Genomic DNA, 14,695 nt, shown 5'->3' with positions numbered 1-14,695 from the left:
AATTACTACGTTTGTTTTTATTTTATTTATTTTATTATTAATCTTAATGACAACATTTTTTTTCGAAAACATGTTTTGTTTTAAGCAAAACACTCGTTTTACTTGAGAATTGTGTATTCAAATTTGAAAAAAATATGTTAATCTCTCTAATCCTTTTCACTATATAAAAGCGCATTTTTTTATGAAAATCTAGTCAGTAAAATAGTGAAGAGTAATAATGAAGATTTCTTTGGTATTTTTGCTTGCTTTTCTTAGTACTTTTCAAACAAGTGTAGTAGAATCAAAGCCCATTATTGCCGACATCATAAATGGAGTAATTGATGATGTAGCCGATTTAGGAAAAGGAGTTGTATGTCTTGTGGATAAAGTCACTGGAATTTTGCTTCCAAATCAGGACACTTCGTGTTATAATAGCGATAACAACAACAGTGGAGGTGCTGTCTCCAACGATGATTGCAGTGGTAATTATACGAATAACAAACTTTATAATAATAAAATACTGTTATTTACAGACCAGTCTCCAACCTCCACAGCATCATGAACCTTGCATTTATTTTTAAAACACAGTTAATTTATTTTTTCAATTTTGAAATAATTTAAGTAATCATGTCTTATAAATTGTAAAAGCAACCCACAATATAATAAAATCTAAATTTAAGTTGTTATCATTATTCTCGGTGATCTTTTTCCAGAAGTTCGATAGCAGTTGTTTTTGTCTGTATATTCCGACTTGAGTTATATTTTTCTGTAAGTGATTTAATGTGTCGGTTAAAAAGTCAAAACTCTTGTTACATTTTATCTTGATTTTAAATGGGCTTCAAAATTAAAAGTACTTATTTCTTTCAGGTCTTCAAAAATTTTCGGTAAGTCAATAAATCTTTGATAAATAATTTGATGTGTATTGCTTTATTGTATTTTAAGATGAAAAAACATGAGTGTATTTATGAGACTGGTAACAATTTACGTGGGTCTTATATTATTTTCGAGTTTTGTCAGTTGTGACCACGATGAGATTTTATACTCAGATGAATTCAAAAAGATGAAAGAAGAAGCTGAAACGACCACCATTAATGGTAATTGGCGAACACATTTGACGAAAATTATAAAGTCTTTTGCAGTTATTTTGAAGGAAAAGTCTTTAATTCGGATACCTTGTCAGGCACCTTTTAAGTTAGTTAACAGGAAGTGTAGATATGTTTGGTAATGTTGATCAGTCCAGATTGTTGTGCACTATTTAATAGTTTGAACTTTGACTCGTGTCTTGTTCGTTATTCTTCTAGTCTTTTCTTGTACTCATTTAACATTTTTTATCTTGTAACTATTCTCTGATAGGATATATTGTGTAATAATGTTTAGACAGGCTACTGAGGTCACTTAATTAGATAATCATTGTTGAAAGTTTCAGTTCCTATATGAAAGTAAATGTAAGTAGACGAGAAGAAATGAGTGTCAAAATTTTGATAAGTTTTATTAGTCTGATTGTTTGTGGCTCTTGTCAATATCCATACTATTCATATCAATATCCCTATTATGGAAATTATGGATACACTAATGTAAGAAGTAACCCTTATTCTTATCAACCTTCGCCATGTAGGTCATCTTGTGGTAGTGTTCAACCGGTTAACAATTGTCAATATTTTCCGTGTTATCAACGATCATACAACAGTTATAACTTACCCTACGCTTACAATAATAACAATTACAAGACAGTTAACAGTAATTCAAACTCAAATTTATATCCGACAAACCCTTATGGAAGATTGTATCTGAATTTAAATAACTTTCAACAATCTAATCAACGAGATCCATATGCCAATGTTCCTACAGAGATAATCGACGACGACGAATTTGAAAAGTTTATGAAAAAAATTCCCAAACTACCAAAAGCGACAACATCATCTCATAGTAACTACACAGTGAGCCAAGGTGCTGCGACTAGTAACTCTGTTGTGGAAACTAAACCTATAAGAACAACAATAAACAGAAGTCTTGATCCTTCCTCAAACAATACACCAATCAGACTTGATTTCTTAAATGGAGAACCTATTAACGTAAACCAAAATAACGAAGTAACTACAACAACCAAAGAAGAAACAGAAGTAACTTATGTACAAGAAACGACAACCATTGATCCAAGTACCACCGAGGAAAATGAGGATGTGGCACCTGTCAAAAACTGGTTTTCTTAGAAATGTCCTGTAATGTTTGCAAGTTTAATAAAAACGTTTTATATTTATACAATCTTAAATTTCTTTGATGATCTCTCACGACCTTTATTTATCTCAAATAAACATTAAATGTAAGTGCAATTTTGTTGAAATCAAATTAGTTCATCGTGTATTCAAAATGAAAATTGTGATAGTTTTTATATCAGTATTTTTGTTATTTGGTACAGAATGTAAAATACAAGGAAGAACTATAATCGATACTTCAAGTTCTTGTCCAGTGGGAAAATTATTAACTCACAATGGGGAATGCGTCGAACCATTTAAGCTGAAAGTGACCATTCCAGATGTGGTGGTTCATGCATTGTCTACTACAGAATCAACGTAAGAATTAAAACTTTTGAAATTTATTAATTGTAAAATGAAATTTTTGATTCAGACGTTTCTTGCTTATTTCAAGTTTTTTGGAAGTGTTTTTAAAATCAAAAAATAATATAATAAAGGAAAATAGATCCTTTTTAAACCTGCGCATTTTGCGACGGAAATTTTGTGTTTTCATAAATTGCAATAAAACTGTAATTTCATTGAGACAATGCAAACAATGTTATCAAATCTTTCAACAATAATAAAAGCTACTTGTCGTCAGAACTCTCACAAGTTAAAGTACCGGTAAAATGTCAAAAGTTTGTCTATTTCTCTTGATTGCGATTTCGATCACTTGTGTATTGAGTGACGCGGATGGGAAATACCATGATGCGTTTATCAAAAAGGTTCTTGATCACGATGACTCTAGCATAAATCCGGTTATTAAAAATCTCATTCGAGTTCGTTGTAAACCTGGTTACGTTAGAATTCGCGATAAGTGTGTCAAATCTTTTAAGAATGTAGATGGTGTAACTGATAAAAATGAGGATTATCAAACGTGGGTTATCAAAGTTTTTGGTCCTGATGCCGAATCTAGCAGCCCCAATGCGAATCTAAGAAACATTATCAAATCTCGTTGCAAATTTGGTCATGTTAGAATCAACGGTAAATGTGTCAAAGCTGTTACAGATGACGATGATGAATGGTGATGTAAGTATTGGCTTTGGCATAGGTAAAATAACTCAGGAACTCCGTGAAAACTACTTTTTGAAAATTGTTTTAGATTTGTGAACTGATCTTATGCAGTTATTTCTATTGACTTTAAAAATAATATCCATTTCACGCAAAGTTAAATGATTAAAAAAACACACAAAATGCAATTTTAAGTTATTTGTGTTTTATTGTTACTAATATTTTAAAATACTATAATAAAGTGTGACTGCCAGAAATACACAATTTTAGTAACAAAAGATATTGAGAAAGCTTCCAGTAGATACAAAAAAGTTCTTACAGCAAGGAGGTTTTTTTTTTGCTTTTTTTAACTTTTTAAGAAAGTGTTAACTCACCTAAAAGAATTATTTAGAAAATCATAAATAAGAAGCATCTATATTTTCTATATGAAAAATTCCTTCTACTTTAGTTTTCACTCTACTAAATTTCAAAGCATGATATGTAAAAAAAAAGTATATACATAATAGGGCATTATTGGATGTTTATGGCCTCCAAAGCCGATAGGTTTGCACGTTTATGTATTATTTTTTTTTGGTATTTATTTATTTCTTATATTATGTGACTGATTCGCGTTTACCAAATTTCTAAAATATACAGGGTGCAAGTATCTAAAATATAACATAACTCTGGTATGGTGTAGGAAATCTTCTAAGACACCTCTGAAAAATATATCTAAAAAATCTATTTGCCGTATTTTTATTAATTGTTGTAAAATAAGCTTGGTATGTCTTACAATTGTATATACCAAGTGGGGCATCGGATACGTACAGAAAAGAAACCTCCACTAATAATTAAATAAAATTGTTGAAATTTTTTACACTCACCATTGATAAGATACATTCCATAATTTTTTGGTAATTAAACAAAGCCAAAAAAAAAATAAAAAGTAATTTTCTTCCAAAAAGTTAAACTATAATTTTTATACGAAATCAGAAAAAAAATACCAATTAGATTTTGAATTAAACGCAATTTAATTAATTAATAAATTCGGGTTCTTTATCTTTGATTATAGTGTGGCGTCGCTTTTTACGGGTGCGATCATCAGCTGCATTCTGAAAGAATTAATTAAGTGAGATAAAAAAAAAGACGAAAAAATTACTTTTTACAAAGATCTTCGGCCATAATTGGAGATACAACACCATAAATAATTAGTTTTGCTTAATATTAACACAAAAAGTGAAGTGAAAGTATCCCAAAGTCACAAACTTTGAAAATATGAGATTGCAACAAATCATTATGTTCTTATTTTCACTACAACAAATTTTTTATTATTTCGGTTAGGTATACCGGGTGGAGCATCGGTAACGCGAAGAAAAGAAATCCCCACTTCTAATTAAATAAAATTGCTAATTTTTTTTACACTTACCTGGGCATTAGTAAGGTACATTCCCTAATTTTTTGGTAATTTATCATTCACAAACAAAGCCAAAAAAATAAAAAGTAATTTTCTCTCAAAAAGTTAAATTCTAATTTTTATACTAACCTACGCAGATTCACTTCCTGTAATTGTTTACGAAATCAAAAAAAATACCAATTAGATTTTGAATGCAATTTTTCATTTTGACTTTGAAAATTATTTTTATTTATGACCTGCTACTTGTGCCATCGTAAATTTAGGTAACAATGGGAAACTGTAATTGGGGTAAGATTCTAAGATTTACAACAATAAGAAACTTCAAAGTGGTCGGCTACCAGTAAATGATTCTTTTGTTGGCAAATTATACCATTTAGTCATAAATCACCGGTCTGGTTTGTGTTTAAATATCGCCGATTACAAAAAAATAAAGTAATAAACAAAATAATTCTCATCTCTTTACTTCTCTATACTGGTAAGAATGGTTGAGAAGGAGTGTTTGTTGGAACGTTTTCTTAGTGTAATGAAGAGCTTATTCTCCATTTTCTATACAGGATACATACATAACCTCATATATTAAATATTTTTTAGTATACTGGTAACATATACACCTTGACCATTTATGGCCTAGACGGTTGTATTTTACACCTTGGTCGGTAGGCAATGTCAAATAATTTGTCAAATTTCCAATTTTTATTTAAATGAAAATTAAATGTACAATTAGGTACTTGAAATGATTTTCAAGAGGCGGTCTGGGAAGAAAACTTGATCCTGGCTTCGGTTTTTTTTTTGTGAGAATTTATTTTATTAGAGGAATTTACCGCAAATTACAGAAATTGCATAAAAAAGTTTGACAAACTGGATTTTGTTGAATCATTTGTTACTAAAGTAATCTTTCTCAAAGCCAAATTTTTTTTATTTAAATTATCTCAAATTATTTGCCTTCAAATAAGTGTAGGAATGTGTTTTGAGATAGGTATATACTTACAGGTAAAATAAATAATCTCGTATTGTAGATAAGAACATCATTGCTTATTTTTCTTTCGTGAAATGAGAAACTATGACCCGCACCTTTAAATTTTTTTTGTTTTTTATGTTGTGTATTTGTGACATATTTTGTGAGTGGTTACCGTTTACTGAATTTCTCAAAAACGACAAAACGGATACTGCCAACATAATCCGAGCTAGATCAAACTGTGGCCCTAATACAATTCAGATTATAGCTGGAGACTGTCGTCCAATTTATTAAGGTAATAACTACTAAAAGACATCACATTTTTGTGTCAAGTTTATTTTTATCAGAAGAAGTACAAAGATAATAATAAACGTAGATGTTGCTTTATCGCCCTTAGTTATTTATCTTCACAATGTCTCGCTCTAAAGTACTTGTTTTTGCTTTCCTATGTTTCTTCGTTTTTGTTTTTTCGGAAGCAGGTAATGAGTGGATACATTTTGAGGAATATTTGTTTGCCAAAAAAAATTTTTCTGACGATACGCCTGATCTTGCTAATATTATCACAGCACCCTGTATGAATGGCTATGCACGTGTTGGCAGAATATGTCGAAAGGTTTTTCGAGGGGTAAGAGAATTTCGTTATTTTCTTTAAATGATAAACTGATAAATGATAACATAAAACACTTGGCATTAAGCTTAGTATTAATCATGCGTCTACAACTTATAACTGTAATTTTCTTACTTATTTTCGGCATTATTTTTGCACTACCGTTGCAAAAAAATGAAAATATGTTTGAACGATTTTCCGTTAAATGCCAAAAAGGCTATATAAGGATTAAAGGTCGTTGTATACAAATATTGAGTGAGGTGAGATTTGAAACACCTTTGTGTATCTTATATCTGTTATGAATAATTTGAACTAATATTTGTTTTTTTTTTCAGTTCCGGAAATTTTAGAAAAGGCCATGCGAAAAAACATCAACATTAAGAATAAGTAGTTTTTAAGAGCTCCATGGAGAAATTCAGCTTTCAGGTTTATGTAATAACCGTGGAGGGAGAAATAATATACAGTGTGTCCCCGGATAGGTAAAACGACTCTTGTAAAAGATAAACTTTTTCCTTTAATTTTGATTTTTTGGGGTTCAACCCTGTTCAAGAAATAAAAAATTTCCAAGCCATACTTGATTTTTTTAAAACTAAAATTATGTTAAAAATTAATCTTTAGTCAAGCAGGGCTGAACTCCAAAAAATTTAAATCTTTTTTTTATCTTTTACAAAATTCGTTTCACCTATCCGGGGACACACTGTATTTTTTTCTTCACGGTGATAACAAAATAAACGCTTGCCATTGTATGTACATCATAATTGTATTTTATAAGATGTTTTTATATAAATAATTACAATAATTATAGATTCTTATGATTTTTGTAGCAATATTTCACATTTCTAACAAAATAACACACTTTGTTACCTACACTTAAGTCTAGAATTAAGTTACCTATTGCAAATATTTACTTTACGTCGAAATTGAGGGTAGATAACTTATGATAATTTTAGATAAAATATTAGTAGTTCATAGGCGCCGACTTCATGGATGCTTTGGGACACATTTTTTTTACGCCTAAATATCGCGTGGCAGTTCCGAATTTCATTAAAATTATGTAATATACGAAACAACTTTTTTGAAAGCTGGTTTTATTTTTTTTTCTACCCTTATTAAAAATAAACTTAGATTGTATATTTATATTTGCAGGTCAGGTCTTCAGTAAAATAGTCACATTATAACAAATAATGCATAGAAACCTGTAAAAAGCATTTTCTTTAAAAATAATGCAGTTTGAAAGAATGCCTTTGAAAACTCGGCGCCTATGAACACTACATAATGGATGATAGAGAAACAAAGAATGCATTATATCAGAAATACAATAGTTTGTCCGCCTAAATTGTAGCAAAAAATAAAATATGAAGTTTTTTAAACTAAATTGTTTATTTATTTTGATTACATTGTGTGTTTGTAAAACGTTTGGTGGATGGCAAAGTTTCAAAGAATACTTCAGCTTTTACGAAACAATTATGAATGCCAATGTAATCCGTCCTAGAGCAAATTGTGAATCCGGTACTATACAAATAATACCAGGAGACTGCAGACCTATTTATAAGGTAATATTTGTATTTCAAAACTGTTTGATTTGTATCAATATATGATGTTTTTATGTACTCTTATTTTTTTTGGTAAAAATATACAAGGTGTCCTAGCGAGGTAAAATTCATTATTAATCTTTAAAAGTGTTAAATTTTGAAAAAAATGTGTATAGGAAATTGTAAGATCAGGCAATATACTAATCTAGTATATTGCGTGAAATCATTTTTAACTTTTCAGCGTCTCATAAAAATAAATTACAATACAAACTTTTTTTTTAATTAAACGGTATTTGTCGATTTTGCTTAGTTTTTGAAATAAATTGTTTTTTTTTTGACAAAAACGTCCTATTTTTAATAATTCATAACACAAAAAATAAGACAGCTAATAGTATAAATCTTTAAATATTAAGAAAAATTATTGCTTTAGTAGCCAAATAATGCACAGATGCACAAGAAGATATATTACTTAATAACCACATTTATGTTACACTCAATTCATCATTCTTTAAGGACAAGGGGCGAAATTTTTGAACCACCAAACAATGCCACCGTCGCCGGAACCAAAAAAATGTTTACCTAGTTTACGTATACAAATTTTTTGCCCTTACTACTTTACTGTAATAAATCGGTGGGTGTTATTTATAAATGAGTAAATGAGTTTTGTTTGATTTTTATTTATTTTTTTTTGGAATCTACGAAAATAATGTGATAAACTGATAAATGTGTACAGAGAATTTCACTATTTAACATAACTTCATTATTAGATAAAGGATTTAAGTATTATTACAAAGATATAAAGATGAAATTATGATAATATTCTAAGGTTAAAGATAAGACATTTTAGAAGAATCATCTCATTAAGGGAGAAATATTTTCGAGAAATAAAATGAGGTATTTTCGGTTATGTTGTTTATCAATATTTGTTTTATTGTCGATTTGTGAAACTTCATGTAAGTGGATAAGTTTTGATGAATATTTCTCTTTTTATGATATGATGGTTAATTTGAATATAATACGCATCAGACCAAATTGTGGTCCAAAATCTGTTCAAATCATTCCAGGAGATTGCCGACCTGTTTATAAGGTATTTGTTAAATACGATACTTATTTAGTCATAATCTTTTTATAAAACACATAATATTATGCAATTTTACGAATTGTTAATTTGATGTTTGCTACTTATTTTCGGATAAAACATGCCTAAATTTGATCAAACTTAAATAAGTCACCTAAAATTAAAAAAAAAAAATTAATGTTAAATATGACAAATTATCAAGTGAAGTAGCTTATGAATACACAGCTGGTATTCTGCAAAACAAGTAAAGTATCCTGTCAAATAAATTGTAAAAACCTTACCGACCCCTTTATAATAGACTTCAAATGGAAGTTATTAGGTATGGATCAATAAATGAACAGTTAAATAATAAAAAATGCAGATTTTAAAATCAAGCTTTACAAACAAATTATCATTTAATTTTTTGTAAAAATTTGTTTTACTTTTAATAGTAATCCGTGTTAGATGTCAAATTAATAAATAACCTTCAACGATAGTTCGTTCACAATTAAACTTTTATGCATAGCTTTGACGCTAAATTTAAAAAACACCCGTTATATAAAAATCGAAAAATAATTATTAAAATTATTTCCAAAAAACACTTTAAAGTTGTCGTGGTTGACACATATTGTTTATTACATATTTGTAATTTAAGTGTCTTTTTTAATACTGTTTGTTTTTTACAGTAACCAAAGGAGAAGAATAATTAGATTAGAAGAATATTTATCATCCGCGAATAAGACACATATAAAATAAATTTGTATCACACTGATTGCAGGGAAGAATAAAATGTTTCTACAAGTGTTTTTTTGTTTCTTTTATTGAACGAAAATTAATATTGTATATTCCTATATTTGGTTGCAGAATTAAAGAGTAGGTGGTACGATTTCTAAATCAGCTTCTTATCTATTTAAGTTTGATATGAATGTTTATACTGTACTTACATTGTATCATTCATTTTGGGCGTCCTTATTTTTGTTATCTCCAATAACCATGGAATTTGGACTTCCGGTTTCAAAATACATTTTTTAAAATGAACCAATGTTTAAAATTTTGTCACATACCTACGCTAATGACCGTTTTAAGTAAAATTTGCACTTTTGAAACTATTTGTAAATGTTGTAATTTTAAAATAATTTAGTCATATAAGAAAAATATGTGTAAGATCCTGACCATAAACAACCATATAAGGATATAAAAATAATTAATATACAGCTCAGAAAAATAGAAATTAATATTAAAAGAAAGGAAAGTGGGCAATTACCTCCCAGGGAGGTCAAAATTTTACCTCTCTCAAAGAAACGGAAAAACATGCTGCTAGATTTAATGACAAAACTGGGATATCAACAGAAATTGAAGTTTTTCTTGCTGGATCGTAGGAAAAATTATATAAATTACACTGGAGAAAAGTGTCTTTTCCTTTCTGGATGGTTACTGCTCTCGACAAGTCTCGAACAGTAACTTCCACCTGCGGGAGGAAAAGATACACTTTCCTTCCTTGTGATACAAACTATTAAATTTCAATACATAAAGACAATAATATTTTATTATATATTTTTTTTCAATATCCAAGTTGCAAATTCTAGGAATAGTGGTTTCGTTTATTTTAATTTTTTTGTTAATTTAAGTAAATGTTTTTGTTATTGTGTTGGTACATATAAATTGTATAAATTTAATGATGACGCCGATGTCACTGTCCTCTTTTTTATCCACCGACCCATAACAATTTTGCATAAGATAGAATTTCAACAGTTTTATCAATATTTCGCAATTAGACACAGATAAATAAAATATATGATGCAAATTTGATTTACCAACAATACGTGAATAATGCAAATAGGAGAAATAGTTTACGCTAAATCTATGATAAAGTTTCTCGAATTTGAACTATTTTTATTGTAAAGACCAATCGGTGAATTTACTGGATTCAGCTTTGTATTTGATAAAAGTGAATTTGTATGGAAGTTTTTTAAGTTTATTTTTGTTAAAAGAGAGGCGTAGAAATTTGTGATAAATAACAACAAATCACTGATAATAATGACGGCATCGCCTCCAATATGTCTGCTTTTCTTAGTAATAATAAAATTTATCAATGAATATGGTACGGAATGACAAATCATTTTCGCCTTATAAAAGTTATGTTGCACGTTTTTCAAATATCAGACGAACTGACTTCGGATAGATTGATGTAGCTTTGAACTTGTGACCTTAAGATAATTCACTATCAATTTAATTGAGAATGTACCACTACAACTTATTCCTTTTGTTTGAACGCTAAAGTGAAGCTGTAAATATGGATAGATTTTTCATTGTTTTATCAATATTTATTTTGTTCAATATTTGTTTGTTACTCGCTGTACCAGTGGAACAACAAAGCAATTCAACACAAATCAAGACGATTTCAGCTATTAACCAATCGTCAAATGACACGTTGTGCTTGTACGGCTTCGAGTACGTCAACGGCACGTGTAGAGAGATATTTCGAAAATGGTAAGTTTTTAAATTGTTTCTACTCAAAATTTTCATTAAATCTTGATTTTTAGATTGATATTTAACAACGGTAGCGGAATGCTCGAAGCACTTTTGTATATACCTAATTGAACATGTATTCCGTTTTATTTATTAATTTATTTATTCTATTTTATGTTATGTAAGTTTAATTACATAACTTGTGTGTCGTCAGCTTTAAAGTGTAGGTAATTTAAGCAGTGTATTATTTTTGTTATATTTTTTGGTATGTCAATATAAATGTAAAAATTTATAAGAAATAAATTGTTAATTGGACCAGTCTTTTTTCTATCTTCCAGACGCTTTAATTTTAGTCAATGATGGAAAAATACAAGCATTTTATTAAACGCTTTATGTGTTAATATGCACCGGACAAGTCCTGTCAGACCAGCAAGTGCAAATTGCTTCCTTTTAACATAATCGCTTTAGATTTACCGTGACAATTTTTAAATAAAACAGAACTTTCCAGCTGGAAAAATCAATTAAATCTTTTTTATTTTACATCTTTTAAATCGCATTTTTTATGTATGTGTTTTATTATTTTGTCTAGCTAGTTAAAAACAAAATACTAATCAGACAGATATTAATGGAGTTACATATCAATTTATAAAATCCTTAATTGCAATTAAATGTTAATTAGTCGTTTGAAAAAGACAACTTATTAATCTTTATTACTCTAATTCCGAAATAATTTTTTTATTCTGTTTCTATTTTATCTACTTCTATATTAATAAAAGTTGATATGGTACCATAGAACCCTTAAAATATCGGTTAAAATTTAAAAATGTTGATAAAGGTTTTTTATTTTGAGGAAATTTATAAAATAGTATTTGGCGATAATTAATTACAATGTTGCTCTTATTGCTGTGAACTTTTGGAGTGATTCACAGCACGTAATACTTTAAATTAAAATTGGAGATGACGAAGTTATCATAGCTTTATCAAGAATTCAAGGTTCTTCAAATAATTTAACCTTTGCGGTTTAATTTCCGTCAAAATTTTAAATATTTGGTGCATTGCAGTTTGTTATTAAAGATTGTGATAATGTCGTAATTACAAAATTTTCCAACAAGAGGATTGTTTACCGCCGTACCTTCTTAACGATACATTGACACAACATCATTAGCATTGTTGACAAATCGTTAGTCTTTAACAATTTCGAAAAATGAATTTCTTGCAAGTGATAATTATTTCCGTTTAGGAAACAGCGGTTTTACGAGATTAACGCTCTATAATTTGCACTTAATTCAATTATTACATTAATTCAGGAACACGAACCGCATTGATTTTATGTTCCTGTTTCAACCAGATAAGAAGTTTTTAAATAATTAGTCCCTGAAAAGTCGTTAATATTCTTTGCAATTTTATTGAGTTCACTATGATGAAATTTCTCTTTTTGTTGTTTTTCCTCACAGTGGTGATGACTCTGCCTGTGGCTTATGTGCCTCGATTTTCTGCTTGTCCTCCTGGACAAGTTCTGGTTTATCCTGGAGTGTGCAGAGAGGTGGATTATTTTTACGATGATTACGAAGATTAAGGTAAGTCTTTGTCTATGTATTCATTTGGTAATGGCTTTTGTTGCAGATCTGGTTCTTTTCTCCACTTTTTTGAAATGATTAAATTAGTGCAGAGTTTTGTAATTACTATTTTGTACTCAAATTCAAATAAAAGTGTGTCTTTGTAATGTCTGAATGTCTTTTTTGTGTTATTTTAATGAGTGGCAATCCTGTGGTGAAGAGCAAGCGTAAAATCCCGAGGGAAGACAAGAAAAGAAACTATTATCCCTGTACTAAATAACAGAACAAACGACAAAAAGGACGTACGTAAGGTACATTTCCATCATAATTCAGGATTACAGCGGGTTTGTAATATTTATAGCGGGAAAATTTTAATGTCGGCCAAATGTTAGTATTTTATCCCTTCTAAAGATAAAAAAACACATTTCTCTAGAGACAGGACGCAAGTTTATAAATTATGGAACGGAGACATATTGTTGCTAATTTAAATTTTGAATTTGCACGATTGTTTGTGATTTTTATATGTAAATCGAAATATTCCATCGTCACACTTATCAAATTTCTCGCAGACATTTTTATAGAGACGTACAACCCTATTTGAATAATAAAGTACTTCCTGTTGACATACTTGATTACGACCAAGATTACAATATTTATTTGGGGTTGTTTTGATTTTTATGGATGTAAGTCGTATAGGGTGTAGAGCAGCACTTCTCAACACTGTGCTCGCGGATTAATAATTAAATTAGGAATAAATATAAAAATAAAAATTTGCTTTGAAAAAAGATCTGGGTCGTACTTTATTTGAAGAATCGTATAAATGGTCGTCAGTTGTTGACCACCTTTAAGCCTTTCGGATATCCGGAAATTACTCAAAGTACCCCGGAATCGACGAGACTTAGTGTAAAATTATCCGGGGACTCGACTATGTAAACTAGTTGTCTTATTAAGTAGAAATTTCAAATGATAAAAATTTCAAGAAATTTTTGTAGTTATTTTCTGCACGTATATTAAATTGTTACATAATACATATTTGTGCTTTTTAAACTGCATGTTGTGAATTGTCATCAGGGTTGGGTAGAGTCTGTCGAAAGATATACCGTGTTTACAACTTAATCTGGTATTTAACTTTCACTAATTTTTATGGCCTAACCGAGATATTTTAAAGGAGTGCTTCAAAGTTTTACGACCAATTTTTTTTTATACAATTTTTTGTAATTATGCCACTTTAATTTTTTTTTATTTTAATTGATTTAGGGATTGTTGTGACGATTGGTAATGTCAATTTTAAAAGGCAAAATTTGATCTAGTCGCACTAGTCGTCTTTTGTTTTATATAAATTCTCTCAAAAAACACGAATATGAAAGATAATAAAGATAATTTTGCCTGTACGCCCCCCTAAAATACGTGAAATCAAAATCGTGTTATCACATTTTTCCACTGTACATACATTTTCTGTTCTTGACACATTTTGTAATTATTAATTATTACAAATTATTGTCAGATTATTATCTGACATGCATGACAAATCAGACATCAATGTGCTTTAAAAATTTTCGTAAATTAATGACTATTAAGATGTCTCCCAAGATAATGTCGCGTTTTTTTATGTCTATTATAGAATCAAAATGAACGCAAATTACAAAAATACGTTTTAAGACGTTTCAGGGTTGAAAAACCGCGTTCTACTGTAGCTGTAGTAACAGGCAGTGTTCCAAATAAGTATTTTCACATTTTTTAGTTATTGAGAGAATTTCTAGAAGGGGCAGGTTATAACCCCTATAGCCCCTCCCATACAACATTTTTATGTTGGGGTGGTCATAAACTTATGAAAAAATCAAACCCATAAAAGATTTACAGTACTATTGCAATATGCAATTGTTGTTTGTGTAACTAAAGAAAACA

The 14,695-nt window shown here is 29.2% G+C and overlaps 1 protein-coding gene and 2 long non-coding RNA genes across 3 annotated transcripts; all 3 read left to right on the top strand.

Annotated features, from left to right (window-relative positions):
- Positions 1-178: 178 nt before the first annotated feature.
- On the top strand, positions 179-2,236 carry LOC123005107 (putative uncharacterized protein DDB_G0291812). The gene is made up of 5 exons (XM_044398722.1): positions 179-461; positions 513-747; positions 847-863; positions 922-1,073; positions 1,119-2,236. Exon 5 carries the CDS (start codon positions 1,413-1,415, stop codon positions 2,187-2,189), a length of 777 nt encoding a protein of 258 aa, XP_044254657.1. The 5' UTR covers positions 179-461; positions 513-747; positions 847-863; positions 922-1,073; positions 1,119-1,412; the 3' UTR covers positions 2,190-2,236.
- Positions 2,237-10,813: 8,577 nt separating this feature from the next.
- LOC123005501 lies at positions 10,814-11,549 on the top strand. Its single transcript, XR_006412756.1, has 2 exons — positions 10,814-11,255; positions 11,309-11,549. It is a non-coding gene; the product is annotated as an uncharacterized LOC123005501 (long non-coding RNA).
- Positions 11,550-12,205: 656 nt separating this feature from the next.
- On the top strand, positions 12,206-12,961 carry LOC123005535. The gene is made up of 2 exons (XR_006412760.1): positions 12,206-12,811; positions 12,858-12,961. It is a non-coding gene; the product is annotated as an uncharacterized LOC123005535 (long non-coding RNA).
- Positions 12,962-14,695: the final 1,734 nt, after the last annotated feature.

The sequence above is a fragment of the Tribolium madens genome, unplaced genomic scaffold, assembly GCF_015345945.1.
Source record: "Tribolium madens isolate multiple individuals breed KSU strain unplaced genomic scaffold, Tmad_KSU_1.1 Scaffold_20;HRSCAF=117;Tcas5.2_LG4, whole genome shotgun sequence".
NCBI lineage: Eukaryota > Metazoa > Arthropoda > Insecta > Coleoptera > Tenebrionidae > Tribolium > Tribolium madens.
Note: the sequence above shows the minus strand (reverse complement) of the source record. Positions and strands in the feature narration are given on the sequence as shown.

What these genes read in the sequence shown, in the direction of transcription:
- LOC123005107 (XM_044398722.1), top strand. Translation starts at nt 1,413, where the DNA reads ATGAAAGTAAATGTAAGTAGACGAGAAGAAATGAGTGTCAAAATTTTG.